This window comes from Pan paniscus, chromosome 3, assembly GCF_029289425.2.
Source record: "Pan paniscus chromosome 3, NHGRI_mPanPan1-v2.0_pri, whole genome shotgun sequence".
Taxonomy (NCBI): domain Eukaryota; kingdom Metazoa; phylum Chordata; class Mammalia; order Primates; family Hominidae; genus Pan; species Pan paniscus.
In genome coordinates this window covers 8,211,263-8,233,043 of record NC_073252.2, presented here as the reverse complement: position 1 = coordinate 8,233,043, position 21,781 = coordinate 8,211,263, and the positions used below count along the sequence as shown (strand labels likewise).

Sequence of the window (21,781 nt, the reverse complement as noted above, 5' to 3'; positions counted from 1 at the left end):
GTGCAGAGGACCCAAATTTTTTTAAACAAGATATTGGTGTGAGCTGTGAGCTGTTCTGGAAGGAAATATCATTAGGGTTTTGGGGGCAGGAGTTCCACACCTGCATTTTGTCACTGTTAGGCTGGCTAGTCAGAATGCCATGTATGTACCAACCCTACGACCTCAGAAAAGCCAGTAGTGAAATAGGGTTTGATGGCTTTGATTGAACTGGTTTAATCCACTCATTGGGTAATAGTGTGTGAAATTCTGAAGGATTTGGTGAGAACACTGAGGTGTTATTTCCCGCAGCCAGCCCCTCTCCCAGCTCCAAGCTGACCCAGACATGAACCAGGCCCCCTGTATTAGTACGTTTTCATGCTGCTGATAAAGACGTTCCCGAGACTGGACAATTTACAAAAGAAAGAAGTTTATTGGACTTACAGTTCCACATGGCTGGGGAGACCTCACAATCATGGAGGAAAGTGAAAGGCACATCTCACATGGCAGCAGACAAGAGAAGAGAACTTGTGCAGGGAAACTCCTGTTTTTAAAACCATCAGATCTCGTGAGACATTAACTATCATGAGAATAGCATGGGAAAGACCTGCCCCCATGATTCAGTTACCTCCCACTGGGTCCCTCCGACAACACATGAGAATGATGGGAGCTACAACATGAGATTTGAGTGGGGACACAGAGCCAAACCATATCACCCCCCTTTTATGTACCAGAAACCTCCCAGTATGGCTCACGAAAGTCAGGCCTGTGACGGCCTAGAGGAGGAGGTTACCACACAGCTGGGAGAGCACAAGACTGATCTTTCGATATCCTTGTTCTCAAAATGTCCCAGGCAATTCCCACCAGGGGACTGTCCTGCAAGCCCCTTCCTCTTCCTCCCTGCTCCCCACCCTTCCCCTTGTCCTCTGCTCCCTGTGTTGCTCCCCATCCCTGGCGGCCGGCCTGTCCCTCCAGAGTAGCTCTGCTGTCTATCTGCTTCTCTGCCCCAGCCCATCCTCCTGTAACCGGAGAGGCTTCCCCATCAAAGGCGTCCTTCAAGGCAGCTTCCCAGACCTAGACAGGTGCTTTCCTCAAGGAAAGGACTTTTGAGATTTGTTCTTGAAGGATAACTAGCATCCCTCTTCCTTTGCTCTGGGCTGTCCTGAGGAGGATGGGTTGGAGGGGCCAGGTCTGGAGACGGGGAGACTGAGGGATGCTTCTGTCATACCTCTGTGGAGAGAAGCAAAGGCCTAGAGAAGTGCCAAGGGCTGGGGAGAAGGACATGGATCCAGAGGACAGATTCACCCGGCCTCACAGTGATGTGGAATGGGGACAGGGAGGGGGCCGAGGGCTGGGGAGGAGGACGTGGATCCAGAGGACAGATTCACCCAGCCTCACAGTGATGTGGAACGGGGACAGGAAGCGGGAGGGGTGCAGCCTCCCTCTGCACCCCTGAATATTGTTTCCAATCAAATAACAAATATTCACTGGGCCCTGCCTTCTGGTGTGAGCAAGGGGACGGATGGTGGGGCTGTTCAGAGACCGGGAACCCAGGTCGAGTAGCCTGGGGTGGGCGGAAGGAGATGTGTTCTGTCTGCTGGGTGTTGTGTTTGATGTACCCGCCCATGTCTGCCCAGGTGGAGGTGCCCAAGAGAGACTGAGCCACAGGCTGGAGGCCCAATAGACAGGGGTGGGTGGGCACAGCTGCCTGGGAGGGATGGCCAGTGTCATCACCTGTGTGAGATTGCTCAGGGAGACAGAGCTCAGCAAGCAGAGCTGAGGGCCTGGAGCAGCTTAGAGGAATGCAGGGCCTTTCTGAGCTTCGTGGAGGATGGGCAGAGGCCTGAGGAGGAAGCTCAAGAGGGCATATGGCACAACAGAGGGCAAGGGAGTCACAGGTGTGAAAAGGAGGGACCCAGAGAGCAATGGTGAGGTGAGATCGAGCCAGCTAGGACCAAAGTGCGTCCTTTGGATTTCGTCCTAAAGAGTTTCGGTGACCTTGGCAAGGAGAGTTTTGTCAAGTGGAGTGGCAGAACCCAGGCAGAAGAGATGGAGGATCTGGGGCCACAGAAGAGCCCACCAGGGCATACATGCCTGCATCGGGGTGAGTGGAGAGGCTGGGGCAGCTGACGGGGGCAGAGGGGAGGCGGAGGGCCTGTTCATATGGGTGATGCGTGGCTGATGTAGAATCTTGTAATGAGAGAGACCTGAGCACACAAGTACCAAGGGGAAAGAGGAAGAGGAAGGATGGAGAGAGGGAAGGCAGGAGGAAGAAGAGGAAGAAAAACCAACATGTGCTGAGAGCCTGAGGGCATAGTCCCGCCGGGCACTATTGTGAAGACTTAGACCTCTAGACATCTGCATAAGATTGATTGATTAATTCAACACAGAACTGCTGAGTGCCTGCCAGGTGCCAGGCACTCCTCCAGAATCTTCAGATATGACAGTGAATAAGACAGATAAAACCCTGGAGCTTCTATCCAGGGTGTGGGGAGCAGACAGACGATCCCTGTGCAGGATACAAGCTATGGAAAAACATGCAGGATAAGGGAGAGAGTGACGAGAGGTGCTGTTTAACACACGGTGGCCAGTGAAAGTGACAACCAAGTCAAACCTGGGGAGGGGAAGTCCCTCCTTCCATGATAACAGGGAAGGGAGTTGGAAAGGATGGCTGGGAGGCTGGTGAGTTTGCAGCATAGAAATGCTCAGCATACAATCATTTTAACCCCCAACTGTTTCCAATCAAATGAGAAACATTCATGGAGTGTGTACTATGGAGCCAGGCACCTCGTGGGTGCCAGCCAGGAAGATAAGGATGAGTCTCTGCCCTGCAACAGGATGAGTTCCCTGTTGCATGGGAGAGACAGATCTAGAAACAGACTGTGATCGTATGGGGTGTTAAGTATGATAAGATAGGGCAGCTGTGAGATGGTGGAGAGGCAGAGATGCCCTCCTGAGGAGCTGGGACAGCTTTGGGGAAGAGGTGACATTTGAACTGGGTCTTGAAGAATGGGTAGGAGTTTGCTTGCCAGAAAAAAGCAAAAGCTTGGCTGGGTGTGGTGGCTCATGCCTGTAATCCCAGCACTTTGGGAGGCCGAGGCAGGGAGATCACTTGAGGTCGGAAGTTCAAGACTAGCCTGGCCAACATGGTGAAACCCCTGTCTCTACTAAAAATACAAAAGTTAGCCAGGCATGGTGGCAGGCGCCTGTAGTCCCAGCTACTTGGGAGGCTGGGGCAAGGGAAATGGGAATCACTTGAATCTGGGAGGTGGAGCTTGCAGTGAGCCCTTATCGCCACTGCACCCCAACCTGGGTGACACAGCGAGATTCCGTCTCAAAAAAAAACCCAAAAAACCAAAACCAAAAACTTACGTCTATGAGGTGACTACTATGTGATAGGCAATTTACCTATACAATGTCATTGAATTCTAAGAAAACTCCGGCTTGGCAGGTATTATACATATTTTACTGATATAGCTGCTGAGGCTCAGAGAAGCAAAGAGACGCTCAAGGTCATAGAGGTGTTAAAGCTGGGTTCCAAAACACGATTGTTTTTACTCTCAAACTTATGCCAAGACACCACACCACCATAATAACCTGATAGACCAGAGTTTGCCACGAAGTAGTGCAAAAATCGTGAGCTGCTTGGGGCCAGCCAGGAAGTGACTCTTTTCATATTATGTCACGTGCACAAAGGGGACTGAAGACAGTGTGTGTGAGTGATAGTAGAGATTGTAGATTTTGCAGGAGATGGATTGACAAGGGTTTTTTCTTTCTATTTCAACATGACAAGACTGTTGTTATTCCATTACCTTTGGCTTCCATTATTTCTTTTCTTTCTTTCTTTCTTTCTTTCTTTTTTTTTTTTTTTAAGATGGAGTCTTCCTCTGTCACCCAGGCTGGAATGCAATGGCACGATCTTGGCTCACTGCAACCTCTGCCTCCCAGGTTCAAGCGATTCTTGTGCCTCAGCCTCCCGAATAGCTGGGATTACAGGCATGCACCACCACGCCCGGCTAATTTTTGTATTTTTAGTAGAGAGGGGGTTTCGCCATGTTGGCCAGGCTGGTCTTGAACTCCTGACCTCTGGTGATCTGCCTGCCCTGGCCTCCCAAAGTGTTAGGATTACAGGTATGAGCCACTGTGCCCGGCCGGCTTCCATTATTTCTACTGAAAAACCCCTTGTATTTCCTTTGGTTATCACCTAGAATGATGTGATGTTTGTTTCCTATGGCTGCTTTTAAGATTTTTTTTTTTTTTTTTGACATGGAGTCTCACTCTGTTGCCCAGACTGGGAGTGCAGTGGCGTGATCTCAGCTCACTGCAACCTCTGTCTCCCAGGTTCAAGCGATTCTCCTGCCTCAGCCTTCTGAGTAGCTGGGATTACAGGCACGTGCCATGACACCAGGGTAATTTTTGTATTTTTAGTAGAGACGGGGTTTCATCATGTTGGTCAGGCTGGTCTCGAACTCCTGACCTCGTGATCCACCTGCCTCAGCCTCCTAAAATGCTGGAATTGCAGGCATGAGCCATCCAGCCTGGCTGATTTTTTTTATTTTTTATTTTCATTTTTACTTTTTGAGACAGGGTCTGGCTCTGTAGCCCAGGCTGGAACGCATTCATGCAGTGTCAGCTCACTGCAACCTCTGCCTCCTGGGGCTCAAGCCATCCTCCCATCTCAGCCTTTCGCGTAGCTGGGACCACAGGCACTTGCCACAGTGCCTGGCTGATTTTTGTAATTTTTTGTAGAGATGGGATTTCACCGTGTTGCCAAGGGTGGTCTTGAACTCCTGAGCTCAAACGATCTGCTCGCCTTGGCCTCCCAAAGTGCTGGGATTACAGGCGTGAGCCACCATGTCAAGCCAAGATTTTTTTTTTTTTAAATTTTTTATTTTTTATTGATCATTCTTGGGTGTTTCTCGGAGAGGGGGATTTGGCAGGGTCACAGGACAATAGTGGAGGGAAGGTCAGCAGATAAACAAGTGAACAAAGTTCTCTGGTTTTCCTAGGCAGAGGACCCTGCGGCCTTCCGCAGTGTTTGTGTCCCTGGGTACTTAAGATTAGGGAGTGGTGATGACTCTTAACGAACATGCTGCCTTCAAGCATCTGTTTAACAAAGCACATCTTGCACCGCCCTTAATCCATTCAACCCTGAGTGGATACAGCACATGTTTCAGAGAGCACAGGGTTGGGGGTAAGGTCACAGATCAACAGGATCCCAAGGCAGAAGAATTTTTCTTAGTACAGAACAAAATGAAAAGTCTCCCATGTCTACCTCTTTCTACACAGACACGGCAACCATCCGATTTCTCAATCTTTTCCCCACCTTTCCCCCCTTTCTATTCCACAAAACCGCCATTGTCTTCATGGCCCGTTCTCAATGAGCTGTTGAGTACACCTCCCAGATGGGGTGGTGGCCGGGCAGAGGAGCTCCTCACTTCCCAGTAGGGGCGGCTGGGCAGAGGCGCCCCTCACCTCCCGGACGGGGCGGCTGGCCGGGCGGGGGGCTGACCCCCGCCACCTCCCTCCCGGACGGGGCGGCTGGCCGGGCGGGGGCTGACCCCCCACCTCCCTCCCGGACAGGGCGGCTGGCCGGGCAGAGGGGCTCCTCACTTCCCAGTAGGGGCGGCCGGGCAGAGGCGCCCCTCACTTCCCCGACGGGGCGGCTGGCCCGGCGGGGGACTGACCCCCCCACCTCCCTCCCGGATGGGGCGGCTGGCCGGGCAGAGGGGCTCCTCACTTCCCGGTAGGGGCGGCCGGGCAGAGGCGCCCCTCACCTCCCGGACAGGGCGGCTGGCCGGGCGGGGGGCTGATACCCCCACCTCCCTCCCGGATGGGGTGGCTGGCCAGGCGGGGGGCTGACCCCCCCACCTCCCTCCCGGACGGGGCGGCTGGCCGGGCGGGGGGCTGACCCCCCCACCTCCCTCCCGGACGGGGCGGCTGGCCGGGCAGAGGGGCTCCTCACTTCCCAGTAGGGGCGGCTGGGCAGAGGCGCCCCCCACCTCCCGGACAGGGCGGCTGGCCGGGCGGGGGGCTGACCCCCCCACCTCCCTCCCAGACAGAGCGGCTGGCCGGGCAGAGGGGCTCCTCACTTCCCAGTAGGGGCGGCTGGGCAGAGGCGCCCCCCACCTCCCGGACAGGGCGGCTGGCCGGGCGGGGGGCTGATCCCCCCACCTCCCTCCCGGACGGGGCAGCTGGCCAGGTGGGGGGCTGATCCCCCCACCTCCCTCCCGGACGGGGCGGCTGGCCGGGCGGGGGGCTGACCCCCCCACCTCCCTCCCGGACGGGGCAGCTGGCCGGGCAGAGGGGCTCCTCACTTCCCAGTAGGGGCGGCCGGGCAGAGGCACCCCTCACCTCCCGGACGGGGCGGCTGGCCAGGCGGGGGGCTGACCCCCCCACCTCCCTCCCGGACGGGGCGGCTGGCCGGGCAGAGGGGCTCCTCACTTCCCAGTAGGGGCGGCCGGGCAGAGGCACCCCTCACCTCCTGGACGGGGCGGCTGGCCAGGCGGGGGGCTGACCCCCCCACCTCCCTCCCGGACGGGGCGGCTGGCCGGGCAGAGGGGCTCCTCACTTCCCAGTAGGGGCGGCCGGGCAGAGGCGCCCCTCACCTCCCAGACAGGGCGGCTGGCCGGGCGGGGGGCTGACCCCCCCACCTCCCTCCCAGACGAGGAGGGAGGATGCTCCTCACTTCTCAGATGGGGTGGCTGCCGGGCGGAGGGGCTCCTCACTTCTCAGACGGGGCGGTTGCCAGGCAGAGGGTCTCCTCACTTCTCAGACGGGGCGGCTGGGCAGAGACGCTCCTCACATCCCGGACGGGGTGGCAGGGCAGAGGTGCTCCCCACATCTCAGACGATGGGCGGCCGGGCAGAGACGCTCCTCACTTCCCAGATGTGATGGCGGCCGGGAAGAGGCTCTCCTCACTTCCTAGATGGGATGGCGGCCGGGCAGAGACGCTCCTCACTTTCCAGACTGGGCAGCCAGGCAGAGGGGCTCCTCACATCCCAGACGATAGGCGGTCAGGTGGAGACGCTCCTCACTTCCCAGACGGGGTGGCTGCCAGGCAGAGGCTGCAATCTCGGCACTTAGGGAGGCCAAGGCAGGCGGCTGGGAGGTGGTTGTAGCGAGCCGAGTTCACGCCACTGCACTCCAGCCTGGGCGCCATTGAGCACTGAGTTAACGAGACTCCGTCTGCAATCCCGGCACCTCAGGAGGCCGAGGCTGGCAGATCACTCGCGGTTAGGAGCTGGAGACCAGCCCGGCCGACACATTGAAACCCCGTCTCCACCAAAAAAATATGAAAACCAGTCAGGCGTGGTGGCGCGCGCCTGCAATCGCAGGCACTCGGCAGGCTGAGGCAGGAGAATCAGGCAGGGAGGTTGCAGTGAGCTGAGATGGCAGCAGTACCGTCCAGCTTCGGCTCGGCATCAGAGGGAGACCGTGGAAAGAGGGGAGAGGGGAGAGGGGAGAGGGGAGAGGGGAGAGGGGAGAGGAGAGAGGAGAGAGGAGAGAGGAGAGACGGGTGTTTTCTAATAAAACCTGAATAAAACTGAGGGGTTGGCTACCATCTCATGTCTCTTCATAGTCAAAGGTTTTTTTCCTTGTTCCAGACGGGCGATCAGGTCTGGCTTAGAGACAACAATACCAAGGAAGACCAGGTTACTGTAGTTCTCTAACATCACATTCCTATATAGATTCCGCTGTGCAGTATCCAGGCAATGCCACTCCTCCAGAGAGAATTCTATGGCCACATCTCTAAATTGCAATGGTCCCATTTCTAGGCTTCCAGGGGTCCTGGTGTCTTAGCTGTGGATCTCCCAATACCTGCAGGTCACAGGGCCACCGAGTCTGGACCTGTAGGAGAACAGGACACAGAGTAGTGAAGAGGAGACCCAAGATTTTTTTTTTACACACTGGTTTTCAGCAGCTGTGGCAGGCAGCCCCCGCGATGATCCCCACTCCCCGGTATTTTTGCCCTTGCGTGGTCTTCTTCCCTTGAGTGTGGGCTGGACCTACTGACTTACTTCTAAGGAACAGAAGACAGCAAAAGTGATGGAATGTCACTTTCAGTACTGGGTTATAAGAAGACAATGGTTTCCATCTCAGGCGCTTTCTCTTGCTGCCCCACCTGCTTGTGCTGAGGGGAGGTGGGCTGCCTTCTTGTGTTACCCTATGTAGTGTTCATGCAGTAAGGAACTGATAGAGTTTGGATGTGTGTTCCCACTCTTATCTCATATTGAAATACAATCCCTAGTGTTGGAGGTGGAGTTCTGGTGAAGGTGATTGGCTTATGGGGGGAGTGGATTTCTCGTGAATGGTTTAGCACTAACCCCCTGGGTACTGTCGTGATATGGAGTGAGTTCTCATGAAATCCGGGCATTTAAAAGGGTGCAGTGCCTCTCCCCTCATCCTCCTGCTCCTGCTTTCATCCTGTGATGTGACTGCTCCCCCTTTACCTACCACCATAATTGGAAGCCGCCTAAGCTCTCCCCAAAAGCAGGTGCTGCTTTGCTTCCTGTACAGACTGCAGAGCTAGGAGCCAATTAAACCTCTTCTCTTGGAAGTGACCCCGCGTCAATTATTTCTTCCTAGCAATGCGAGATTGGAGTAATCCAGCAATGGAAGAAGGCCAGCAGCTGGTGAGAAAATATGGCCTGTGTACAGCCACGCGAATGAGCTTGGAAACATTCCTCTGAGTCCAGACTTTTCATGGGACCGCATCCCCAGCTCATGGATTGATTGCAGCCTTGGGAGAAATCTTAAGCCACAGGCACCCGGTTAAGCTTCTGATCCACAGAAACTATGAGATAATAAATGTGAGTTGTTTTAAGCCTTTAGGTGGGGTGGGGCAATAAAAGTTAGCAAGGCTGCTGCATGCATTATCGATAACTAATGCAATTATTGATAACTGTGGTTATTGATTAGTTATCGATAATGCATGCAGCAGCCTTGCGAGCTCTGATTGCACTGGCGAACTGACAGCACATCCTAAACTGGGCCCAGAATCTCCACCAGGTGCCCAGGTGCCAAAGGCGAGCTTTGCTCCCTCAAAAAGGACTGCAACAAAGGTGTCATGGAAATGAAGCTTTCTTTGGCATATAAAATAGTTCGTGATTATTTTTTTTCCTCAAAAGATGTGTTAATGGAAAAGCCTGGGAAGAAGTCTCCAGTTGGTCACTCATTCCAGCAACTAGTCCTTCATAGTATCAAACTAGGTCAGGAGTTTCCATGAACTGGGTTGTTCCAACTCTTGGATCAATAAACCCTGATTTGTTTTTCCAGAGAACAAAAACTCTCTTTACATCAGAAGGGCTACGGTGGAAAAGAAGGGTTTGACTTATTTTCTGAGGTCCCAAGAGATCAGAAAATTTCAGTTTCAGCTGGGCATGGTAGCTCACACCTATAATCCCAACACTTTGGGAGGCTGAGGCAGGAGGATTGCTTGAGCTCAGGAGTTTGAGGCCAGCCTGGGCAACATGGCAAGACCCTATCTCTACAAAAAAATAAAAACAAAAAAAAATTAACCGGGCTTGGTGGCAGGCGCCTGTAGTCCCAGCTACTCAGGAGGCTAAGGTAGGAATATTGCTTGAGCCTGGGAGATCAAGGCTGCAGCGATCCATATTCATACCACTGCACTCCAGCCTGAGCAACACAGTGAGACCTTGTCTCAAAAAAAAAAAAAAAAGACAGAAAAAGAAAATGTCAGTTTCATAAGCGGAAAAATTTCCTGCTAATCAGAGCTGTCATACTGTGCCTGGACTGATTCATTGGGTGGTTAGCTTCTTGCTAGTAGACAAAGGCCTGGATGTCTCAGCAGGAATGTTGTGAGAAGTTTCCAAGTATGTGTTCAAGAATCAGGCCGAGTTTATTCATTTACTAATTCAACAAATATTAATTCTACATGCTTCAGTTACAGAATCCTGTAAGTGTAGAATTTATGACCAGAGGCTTCGATAAAAAGGGATTTGTTTTTTCTACCTAACAGAGAATCTGGGGGTAGGTGATTGCTGGTGTTGTTTCACTGGGTCAATAGTGCAAGGTTCAGAATCTCTCTGATTCTCTTGCCTGTAGTGTAGGAGATGGCTGCACAATGGCCACTATAGCTGCAGATATCACACCCATGTTCATGATCATAATCCCTGCTGCTGAGAAAAAGACAGCGTCTGCTGTGTCTTTTCCTTTTCCAAGAGAGCAAAAACTTCCCTCAAAAGCAGGGGTGTGCTGGTATTTTGGGGGAGAGGAGGGAGAGGGAAAGTCCTGATTTTTAACAGTTGCCAATTTCTTTATAAGTTCCCCTACTATGTCTGATTTCAAGCTACCACCATGACATTGCTGACTACGGCGTTGAAGAGAGAAGTCAGCAGCACACCATGATTTAGGATTTCCACCTACTGACGCAGGAGATGCAAATCTTTAAGAACATAGTAAGAATAAAATAATCAGGAAATAATGCATTTTGATGATTTATTATCTTTGTTTTATATTTATATTTACATTTAATTTTATAAAATTAATATATAATTTTATAAAATTAATATATAAATTATATAAATATCTAACATAGGCTGGGCACAGTGGCTTACACCTGTAATCCCAGCACTTTGGGAGGCCGAGGTGGGCAGATCACCTGAGGTCGGGCGCTTGAGACCAGCCTGACCAACATGGAGAAACCCCATCTCTACTAAAAATACAAAATTAGCCAGGTGTGGTGGTGCATCCCTGTAATCCCAGCTACTGAAGAGACTGAGGCAGGAAAATCACTTGAACCTGGGAGGTGGAGGTTGCGGTGAGCCCAGATCACGTCATTGCACTCCAGCCTGGGCAACAAGAGTGAAACTTCATCTCAAAATAAATAAATAAATAAATAAAAATACATATTTATGTATAAATATATAATTATATACATAAATGTATATATTAATATATATTTATTATATATTTATTAATATATAAAATATGTTTATTTATTTCTGAGACAGGGTCTGGCTCTGTCACCCAGGTTGGAGTGCAGTGGCACTATCATAGCTCATTGGAGCCTTGAACAGATGGCTCAAGAGATCCTCCCACCTCAGCCTCCTGAGTGGCTAGGATTGCACGCACACACCACCACGCCTAGCTAATTTTAAAATTTTTTGTAGAGACAGGGTCTTCCTTTTTTGCCTAGGCTGGTCTTGAACTCCTGGGCTCAAGTGATCTTCCTGCCTCAGACTTCCAATGTGTTGGGATTACATACGTGGGCCACTGCACCCGGTCTAATGCATTTTTTAATGTGCAAGTTTATATTATTTAATATTTTTAAGTACTGAATGTGTTGAACACCAACTCGCAGAATTCCCGAACAATGGACGGTCAGCTCTCATGTTCTGGTTCAAACAGCCCCAGCACACCACGGCTAGAAACCTGTCAGCCAACTTCCACTTATATCTCCCTGGGCAGGACAATGTTGCTTGGCCAATCCCCACTAAGAGGAACTCTGGAAAGGCAAGAAACTATTCTGTTCTCTATAATGGAACGTGACCAGGGAGAAGGCAGCTGGCAGGGCCAGTTGGGCCCTCCAACCAGCAGCATCCACCATCGACCAACTGCCCTAGAACTTCACTGTGCTGGGCATTTGGGGCACTGTTATGAGTAAGAGTTTTCATTTTTCTTCTCATGGGGCCTTCATGCAAGAGACAATTTGTTTTTTTTTTTTGGAGACAAAGTTTTGTTCTTGTTACTCAGGCTGGAGTGCAATGGTGCAATCTTGGCTCACTGCAACCTCTGCCTCCTGGGTTCAAGTAATTCTCCTGCCTCGGCCTCTCGAGTAGCTGGGATTACAGGCATGCACCACCATGCCTAGCTAATTTTTGTATTTTTAGTAGAGATGGGGTTTCAACATGTTGGCCAGGCTGGTCTGGAACTCCTGAGCCACCACGCCCAGCCAAGAGGCAGATTTTAAATCAATAAGTATAGTTGTGATGAATGCCAGAAAGAAGAAAGTGTGTGATGGGGAGGGGACCTACGTTATTGTCTTATATTTTAACACTTTCATAGGCAATAACTAAAAACTTAGAAGCTTAAAACAACACACACATTTAACCCAGTTTTGGCAAGCTAGGAGTTGAGCACATTTTAGCAGGTCTTCTGCTTGGGGTCTCACGCTAAGGAGCTGGGCTACATCCTCATCTGAGGCTCAACCAGGGCAGAATCCATTTCCAGGTCCACTGAGGTTATTGGCAGAATTCATTTCCTTGGACCCGCTTGGCAAGGGCCCAGCTTTTTGCTTCCTTGCTTACGGGGACCCTCCAAAGGTCCTTTCTCAGAACGGCATCTCCCTCCTGCAGGGCCTGCAGGTGGAACCTCTCTCTCTAGTGTGCAAAGGTGATGCACTGTGACAGTGACATCCATTGCTTTTGCCAGAGGCTCTGTGGGTTAGAAGCCAGTCACAGGTTCTGCTCATACCCAAGGTCAGGAAGATTATTCAAGGGCATAGGTCATCGGTCACTAGGGGGGGGTTAGTCACTTTAGGGTGTGGCTGCCACCACTGACCTTGGTGAGACTTTAAGGGTTGGTAGGAGCTGGCCAGGTACAGGGGTGAGGGTGTGTTAGGCAGGGGTGAGGGCATGGAGGGGGATGCAGAGGCCTGCACCCTGGAATGTCCTTTCACTCCCTGAGGTTTTGTTCTCCTGATCCCTGAGTACATCCCAGAACACAGTGGGGCCCTAGCTGGGGAGAGGTAGGGAAGCATGTGATGTTCATCGGGGGACCTTGTTAGGCAAATCAAATTAGGGGCCAGGCTTTCAGTGGTGGGTGCGAGTGTGCAAGTGAGTGAGTGTGCAGGTGTGTGTGGGAAGGGAGATGGGGATAGGGTCAGCCCCAGCCACCATCAGGACCTCATCTGTGCATCCACCCATCCCAGCAGCATCCCTGAGTGAGTGCCTTCAGGGCGCAGGTCCTGTTTTGCACATGGAAGTGAATCAGAGTGGGACACTGCCTTGCCTTAGAGAGGTCACACTTTTTTTTTTTTTTAACTTGTGATAGAGTCTCGCTCTGTTGCCCAGGCTGGAGTGCAGTGGCGTGACTTTGGCTCACTGCAACCTCCGCCTCCTAGGTTCAAGCAATTTTCCTGCCTCAGCCTCCTGGGTAGCTGGGATTATAGGCACGCGTTACCATGCCTGGCTAATTGTTGTATTTTAGTTTCACCATATTGGCCAGGCTGGTCCCAGACTCCTGGCCTCAAGTGATCTGCCCCCCTTGGCCTCCCAAAGTGCTGGGATTACAGGCGTGAGTCACTGCACTGGGCGAGAGGTCACACTTCATGCCAAGTGGGAGGCAGCCACTCAGACAGCACCCCAGCCGGCGCTGGGAGTGAGGGGTGCTCAGCGTCCTAGGAAGGCAGAGGGCTGCGTGAGAGGTTTGGGGAGGAAGGACTGGAGGAGGATTTGAGATTTTCACCTGAGCAGCTAGGTGGATGGAGGGGCTGTTTACTGAGAATCACAAGAATGTGGATGAGCAGGCTGGGGCACTGATAAAGCACTCTGTTTTGGCCCGCAGAAAATTTGAGATGCCTCCCTGGTGTCCAGCTAGGCCTTTGGGAGAGGTCAGGGCTGGGCATCTGACTTGGATGGATGTCTCTGGCAGGCAGCAGAGCATGTGGATGGTTTGTGAAGCCCGGAAGGGCATGAGATTTCCTGTAGCAGTGCCCACTGCGAATGGAAGGGCATTTGGCCTGAGCCCAGACATGTACAAGTTGGGCAGAGAAGGGGGTGGGTCCCTGCGACCCACAGAGGAGCAGCTATGGAGGTACAGAAAAACCAAGTGTGTGGGGGTCACATGATGCAGGAAGCTCAAATAAGATGAGGAAAGAGGTTTTAAAGATGATCAGGGTTGGGGACAGTAGTTCATGCCTGTAATCCCAACACTTTGAGAGGCTGAGATGAGATGATAGCTTGAGGCCAGGAGTTTGAGACCAGCCTGGGCAACATAGGGAGACCCCATTTCTATAAATAAATAAATACACTGGTACTTGGCATTTCAGGTGGGGAACAGCAAACACGTGAAAGCTCTGAGGCAGGAAAGCGAAGTGATTAGTGCTTGCTTGCTCCTGGTTCCTTTATCAGGCCTTAAAGAGATGCAGAGACATCTCAGGTACTCCTTGGCCGAGCTCCTTCAGGGAGGGCCTAAGTTCGCTTCTACTTCACATCTTTAAAGAAAAAATTTTTTTTTGGAGACAGAGTCTCACTCTGTCGCCCAGGCTGGAGTGCACGCAGTGGCACGATCTCGGCTCACTGCAACCTCCACCTCCTGGGTTCAAGCGATTCTCCTGCCTCAGCCTCCCCAGTAGCTGGGACTACAGGTACGCGCCACCACAATCGGCAAAGTTTTTGTATTTTTAGTAGAGACGGGGTTTCATCTTGTTGGCCAGGCTGGTTTCGAACTCCTGACCTCAAGTGATCCGCCTGCCTCGGCCTCCCAAAGTGCTGGGATTACAGGTGTGAGCCACCGTGCCCGGCCCTACTTCACTCCTAACGCCCACCATACATGCTTCCAGATGTTTGCTGAATGACTACAAGATGAACGAGTGAATGGGATTACGTTTCTTCGAGCGGCAGGCAATCCTATTCCTTGGACCTCAGTTTCCCTTTCTGTAAAGCAAGTCTGTCTCTCGCTCTCTGCCCTAAAAGCCTGAGCTCTGGGTTTGAAATGAGCGCGTCCTGTAGAGCCGACTCCAAGTAGACGTTGAGCTGGGTATTCTAGGAGGCGATGATCGGGCCGGCTCTTTAGGCGGGTCCTCCCGCGGGACCCCTCAAGCCCAGTCCCAGCGCCGCCCCGCCCAACCTCCCTTTGTTCCCCCAGGCCCCGCCCACTCCGCGCAGCTCGCTTCCCATTGGCCGGGGGGCGGGCCCTGGGCGCCCGGCTCCGCTGGGGGCGGGACGGCGGGCGGCGGGCGGGGCCGTGTGCGCCTGCGTGGTGTCTGTCCGGGCCGCAGCCCCACGCCGGCTGCAGCTCCGCGAGCCGAGCCGGATCTCGAGCGGGGTACACGGGCTGAGGCGGCGGCGGCGGCGGCGGCCCCGCCCCGGGGCTCCATTGTTAAGGCGGCTGCGGCTCTGTCGGCTGTTCAGCTGCGCTCCAGTCGGCCCAGGCGCCGCGGCGAGGAGCGAGCGCTGCGAGGTGGCGGTCTGAGGTGAGACGGCGCGACGGGCGGCAGGGTCTCCGGACCGGGCGGGGGTCTCTGCCCCGGGCGTGGAGGCTCCGAGCGGGGCTCCGCAGGGTCCGGGGTCGGGGTCCGGGGTCCGTGCGCCTGGGCTTTGTCTCGGCCTCGGGTGGCACCGGGGGCTCCGCGCCTGCTGCGACGCCGCGTGGGCCCGAGCGGGGGTCCCGGTCGTCCTGCGGGTGGGGGCCGGTCCCCACTGCTCCCCAGCTCCCCGCGTCTGCCCGGAGGGGACTGCGTGGACCCGGGCGCTGGCTCCTGCCCGGTGCCCCCGCGGCGTGGCTGGTCCCCGTGTGCGTCAGAGGGGGGCCCTGCGAAGACCCACTCGTGGGGCGGGGTCCGGGTCACCAAGAGTGGGAGGCTCCGCCGCCCTCCCCCGTAGCGAGACTGCTTCGTCCGACTTACCGAGGGGACTGCGCGGACCCTCGGACGAGGGGGTCCGTGACTCTGGATGGGGGCTCTTTCTCGGCCCCACATGACGGCTTCCTGAGTGTTTTGTCACCTATAGGTTGCTGCGTGGACCCACGCGCGTGGGTCCCGGCCGCCCTGCGAGTGGGGCTCTCCGCCGCCCCGTGGCTCGTCTGGGTCGACCCCGCCTGGGACGCGAGTGTAATGGGGGTCCGTGCGCGGGGGGCGCGGTTGGTGGGGACGCACTGCCCCGCCCCGTGATTTATCCTCTCACCTGCCCGGCGGGTGGAAGCGAGAGGCGCGGGCCCGTAGCTGTCGCGCAGCGGCCGCACCGTCCTCTCCCCTGGCCGGCGGGTCCCGGGGGGCGCGGGGCTGTCACCGCGCGTCCCACCGCCGCGCTTCCTGCTCTGGCCCCGGGCTGGGCTCTGATTGGAGGGAGCAGGGCCCTACTGCCCGGAGCTTCTTGATTTCTTCCGTTAGTAATGGGAAGAAAAAAAAAATCTGGAAAGCCAGATTGAACTTTGTAGCTCTCAGCGCCTGGAGAGTGGAAGAAACTCTCCCAAGAATTTGGCGGGCTGGAAAATGCGTTTCAAGCAGGAGCATCCACACCCACGGAATGAGGCCAAGGCAGTTACAGTTAGAGGTCAGATTTATGAGGGGAGAGCGAGGGTGAGGTCCGTGGGTGGGGAGACTCCGACCTCAGCTTGATGGGAAGACCTGATGCTGCCCCTCAGACGCTGTATTTCTCAGCCACCAAAGAAAGTGGAATCACTCCTTAGTGAATGCTTTCATCAAACTTTTGAAAAACCTGTTATGTCCCAGGAAGCAAAATCGAACTGGACAGTTTTCCCCTTTTAGGAGAGTTAAAGATCCCGGAGACAAACAGCAGAAGGCTCAAGGAGTCCAAATACCCAACCTGAAGTTCTTTCTGAACAAGAGATGGTGTTTAAGTAACAGGCATACAAGACAAAACTGAGCTAATTACCGCAGCTGTGGCTCCTAGCCCTCTAGCGTCTCATGCAGGCCCTTTTGCTTTCTCTGCCCTCCGCTGCCCCAGACCCCCACTCTACCCCGCACCTCCAGTCATCAGCTCCTGCCGACCCATTGCTATGGACTCTGTTTAGGTGGCTCCCTTCTCTCTGAAGCTTTGCTTGTTCTCCTGAAGTCCTGGTCTTTAAGATCTTATGATCTGCCAGGACAGATTGGCTTTGGGTAATACATGGTTAACTGTAGCACAGCTTGAAAAATGCTCTGATAGAGGTGGGCAGGCGCAGTTTGTACATGCGGGTAAATGCGAGCTCCTTTTTCAATACCATGAATCCAAGTATTCATGCTATTTTAAATCTGCAATTCTTTGACTCTCCAGAGGGTTTTTAGATTAATTTTTTTCTATTACTTCCTAATGTTTGTTGCATAGTGCAGAGTACTTGATTAAAACTTAGCAGGTCGGCCGGGCGCAGTGGCTCACGCCTGTAATCCCAGGACTTTGGGAGGTCGAGGCAGGCGGATCATTTGAGGTCAGGAGTTCGAGACCAGCCTGGCCAACATGGTGAAACCCCGTCTGTACTAAAAATACAAAAATTAGCCGGGCATGGTGGTGGGTGCCGGTAATCGCAGCTACTCATGAGGCTGAGGGAGGAGAATAGCTTGAACCCAGGAGGCGGAGGTTGCAGTGAGTCGAAATGACTCCACTGCACTCCAGCCTGGGCAATAGAGTAAGACTTCGTCTCAAAATAAAAACAAAAACAATGTACTGGGTCTACGTCCGGCTCTGGAATTTTCCTGGAAGGCCTTCTCTTCTGGGCTTCATTTTTCTCACCTTTGAGGATCGTAAACTACATAATTTCTAAGAATCTTTTCGGCCCTACACCTTTAATTCTTTCAAGCAAATATAGTAGAGAAAAATTCTCTTACCAGCAATGGTATAAATAACGGAGGCCTTTGAAAATGTGGATTCTAAAGTGGAAGTTCCTTTTCTTCTTCCCCTTTTTTTCCTTTTAAACAAGTTGAGTTACATGTGCATATACTTTATCTCAGAGTTAAAGACAAGTATCTATGATGAAACCTTAAGCAACTTTTTGGCAATATCTTTCATATTCTTCATAATTGTTTTATGTGCAACATCTTCACTATATCCAATTGGTTTGTTTTTTTCTCATTAATGGAGTTGTTGAGCTCAGATCTTTTTTTCAGGAGCATTTTGTTGATCTTTTAAGTGTCATGTGAAGTATGTTTCAACCTAACATTTTATTTTGGAGAGTAAAATGGGAGTAAATGGAATTTTGAGAGTGCCTTGAGTAGATGTACTTGGCTTTGTATAATGGTTTGAAGCCTAGTTTAAAATTACCACTTGTGGCCAGGTGTGGTGGCGCACGCCTGTAATCCCAACGCTTTGGGAGGCCGAGGCAGGCAGATCACGAGGTTAGAAGATGGAGACCATCCTGGCTAACACGGTGAAACCCTATCTCCACTAAAAATACAAAAAGTTAGCTGGGTGTGGTGGCACATGCCTGTTGTCCCAGCTACTCGGGAAGCTGAGGCAGGAGAATTACTTGAACCTGAGAGGCGGAGGTTGCAGTGAGCCGATATTGTACCACTGCACTCCAGCCTGGGTGACAGAGTGAGACTCCATCTCAAAAAAAAAAAAAAAAAAATTACCGCTTGTAAAAAATTGCATCACATGCTGAATGACCTATAGAGGAGCTATAGTTCTAAGGAATATGGTAATTAATTCTTTCAAATAGTAAGGCCAGGTGCTGTGGTTTACACCTGTAATGCCAGCACTTTGGGAGACTGAGGTAGGAGGATCACTTGAGCCCAAGATTAGAGACTGCAGTGAGCTATAATCATGCTACTGCACTCCAGTCTGGGTGACGGAGTGAAACCCTTTCTGTAAAAAATAAAAAGGTAAATAAATAATTTAAAAATAAAATATTAAGCTCCTTTCCAATTTATCTGTTTGGTAAGGTGGGAATTGGATGTGCCTGAGTTTCTTAAAGCCACGTGTCTCTGTAGAAAGGAGACACAATTTTCTCTGCTATTCCTAGTTATTTGGATGATTATAGGGATTAAAAATAGCCATTTGGTCAAGTCGTGAGCTACTGAATTACAATTTTTGCTTCACTCAGTAGGATTTTGCCTGTATTTTGATTTGCATTCTTAATTTAGGAAAAGTTCTTTGTTATATGCTCCATGTACTTTGTTCTTTTGGGGAATCTGATCTTAGGAGAGGGCTTCAAAATGCGACCAGATTTTCTTTATGGTTTTCTAGATTTTATTAATGTTTTAATAAAACTTAACTAGTTAATGCTGCTTCTGTGTCGAGGTGTTTTTCATTTACAGCAGGCTTGATTTTTATGTGGATTAAATGAAAGGGAGGGGATGCATGGGTATGGAGAACACAGAGGATATATTTTTGAGCTCTGCATTTCAGAGTTCTTTTCTGTAGCCCTGGCCGGGGTCCCAAACAGGGAACTTAATTCACTCTGTCACTGAAGTATACCCTTGCTTTGATGCCATTGGTATGGTATCCTCGAGATTTGCTGTGGCTGCTAGGAGTGTTTCATAGTAAGAACTGATGCGACTTCTCTTTTGTCAGCTTATGAGTCTGTAAGCCATCTTGTTCCCTTTAGTATTATCTGCCTGGAACTGGAAGGTCAGAGATGAAGTTTTCTTAGATTATAAGTCTCAAGTCTTTGCTGTCTACCTTCATCTCTCTCCCATGTCACCTGCTGTTTTATTTTCTCTGTTTTTCATTTTAATGTTTTTATTGTATAGGTGTCTGTTATTTCAGGCTACCTCAAAACAGTTTTGGATATTGACAGGATATAAGTATGAATAAAATGTAAAAGATAACTTTAGTTCTTTTTAGCAGAGGACTGGAATTCGATATGTGGCCCTACTAAAGCTTTTGTTAAGTCCAAGTGCTTTTCTGAACTTCAGTTCCCTTACCTGTAAAATGGAGTTAATTGTTAGTAACACCTGTTCTGCCTAACTCAGGAGATTGTTTTGAGGATCAAATGAAATCATGAATGTAATGGAATTTTGTAAATTTTAAATAAAATATTGTATTACCTAAGATTAAAAAAAAAAAAACCACATTAAGAATGGAATGAATCTGGGTTTTCCTTTGAAATCCCAAATGTTTAATGTACAGAGAAGTCTTAATGTGTCTGTTGGGGAGCTTGATTAGGGTTGTTTTCTATCTTTAATTGGCCAGTATTGTTTTATATTTTAGCATTTTTGGGGAACATCAAATTTGTGTTTCAGTTATCATTAATATTTTGCAAAGGTATTGAATGTGCATGATTTAGTCTTTAACAATCTCTTCAATTATTTACATTCCCGTGTAAAAAATGAAGTAATGAACGTCCACGTAAATAACATTCCCATGCTTTAGCGAAGCATAATTTCTTGACATTGCAGTTTCTAAGTGCCGTGTCTTGAGGCTGGGAAAACTAAAGGGCAGTCAGAGGTCAAGGTCAGCAAAGCATCACATTTTGACATTTGAAATCCAGCAGCAGCATCACAGTGAACCCCAGTCCAGCACCCAGGAAGTTTCTCTGCACCTGCCTCTCTTCCATCCACCTCAGAAGCTGTGTGTGCGGTGTCGGGCCTGCTTTCCTCTCTCTCCTCTGCCTTTTCTTTCTCTTCACCAACTTCTACTGAGTGCCTCTGATATCCCAGACAGTGGCAGTGGGAGTACAAAGGCTAATAAACCCGGCCCTGGTCCTCAAAGAATTTATGTTTTCTGTGCAGATACTAAGTTATACTGTCATATATAGTGTTGACAAACACGGATACAGATTTCCTGTGAAGTGCAGGAGCACCGTTCTAGAAGCAGAGATGCAGAAGTGGGACTCGTGACTCACACGTGGAGAGCTGGAGTTCGTGGTCCAGTGGGAAAAACCGACCTGGACATCATTTCAGTGCAGCAGAGTGAGTGCTGGGTTGGGCTCCCTCGGGGCATCTGGAAGCCGGGTTAGTCTGGTGTTTAGTCTTCTGTGTGGTACTTAGAGTTTATCAGTAAGACAAGCATTGGGAGGTTTCTAAGTGAAAGGAAAGGCAATCACTTACCTGAAACCTAAAATTTGTAGGTGTTCTGGGCCATTTATAATTCACTGTATCTGTTCTGTCAGAACAAGTCTATCATCTGTTGTTTTGGATGGAGTGTGGCCAGCCCTGCCTTTGGATGTAAGGAAATCAGGAAACGCTTGTCAGATGTCAACACCGTGCCAGACACTCCGCTAGGGATTTCCACGTAAATCACTATATTCATTTCTGTTGCTGCTTTAACACATTTCCACAAATTTAGTGGCTTAAAATAATTGAAATTGTATCATCTCACAGTTCTGTGGGGTAGAAGTCTGACGTGGGTGTCACTGGGCAAAAATCACCATGTGGGCTGGGCTGCATTCCTCACTGGAGAATTGTTTCCAAGCGCTTTTGGCCAAATATAGTTCCTTGTGGTTGCAGGACTGAGGTGTCCCCTTGCTGGCCATCTGTTGGGGGCTGCCCTCAGCTCCTGAGGCCTCTATCTGGTCTTTGCATGTGGTCCCATCAGCTCAGGACTAGCTAGGCCAGGGACCTGGTCAGGCCCTCCAATTCCCCTGGGCGCATTTCTCTTCTTCACTCAGAGAAAGTTCTATGCCCTTTTTTAAAATATTTTTTTTTGAGATGGAGTCTCGCACTGTTGCCCAGGCTGGAGTGCAGTGGTGTGATCTCAGCTCACTGCAACCTCCGCCTCCGGGGTTCAAGTGATTCTCCTGCCTCAGCCTCCTGAGTAGCTGGGATTACAGGTGCTTGCCACCGTGCCCGACTAATTTTTGTATTTTTAGTAGAGATGGGGTTTCACCATGTTGGCCAGGATGGTCTCGATCTCTTGACCTCGTGATCCGCCCAACTTGGCCTCCCAAGGTGTTGTGATTACAGGCGTGAGCCACCGTTCCCGGCCAGTTCTCTGCTCTTAAAGGCTCATGGGATTAGATTGGACCTCCCTGGTTAGCCCAGGATACTCTTCCTAAGGCCTGTGGCAAAGCCCTTTGGCCATGCAGTGTGACGTAGTCACAGGTCTCGGGGGTTAGAATCTCCCACCGCGGTTACCAATCCACTTACTACAGCAGCCTGGGAGGTGGTTTTCAATGCCTCTGGTTAACAGATACCAATTTTTTTTTCGCAAATCGTCAGGAACATGAAGATCCCCCCCACTTT

General features: G+C 51.3%; 3 protein-coding genes across 5 annotated transcripts in view; 1 reads left to right on the top strand and 2 right to left on the bottom strand.

Moving 5' to 3' along the window:
• Positions 1 to 441: 441 nt before the first annotated feature.
• LOC134730250 (zinc finger protein 626-like) lies at positions 442 to 19,651 on the bottom strand. The gene is given in 3 exon segments (XM_063603695.1): positions 442 to 7,617; positions 7,620 to 7,827; positions 15,846 to 19,651. Coding segments are annotated over 2 exon segments (204 nt in total). The 5' UTR covers positions 7,749 to 7,827; positions 15,846 to 19,651; the 3' UTR covers positions 442 to 7,542.
• Positions 14,733 to 15,860, bottom strand: LOC117978775 (translation initiation factor IF-2). Its single transcript, XM_034951904.4, is given in 3 exon segments — positions 14,733 to 15,245; positions 15,247 to 15,474; positions 15,476 to 15,860. Coding segments are annotated over 3 exon segments (906 nt in total). The 5' UTR covers positions 15,641 to 15,860.
• AFAP1 (actin filament associated protein 1) overlaps positions 14,884 to 21,781 on the top strand; it is a 183,066-nt gene continuing 176,168 nt past the window's right edge. For 2 of the 3 annotated variants that reach the window (XM_034951933.3, XM_034951930.3), the window contains exon 1: positions 14,884 to 15,136. The gene's annotated coding sequence lies outside the window, so the exon portion shown is untranslated. The remainder of the gene's footprint in view (positions 15,137 to 21,781) is intronic. The other variant, XM_034951934.3, reaches the window with a different exon arrangement.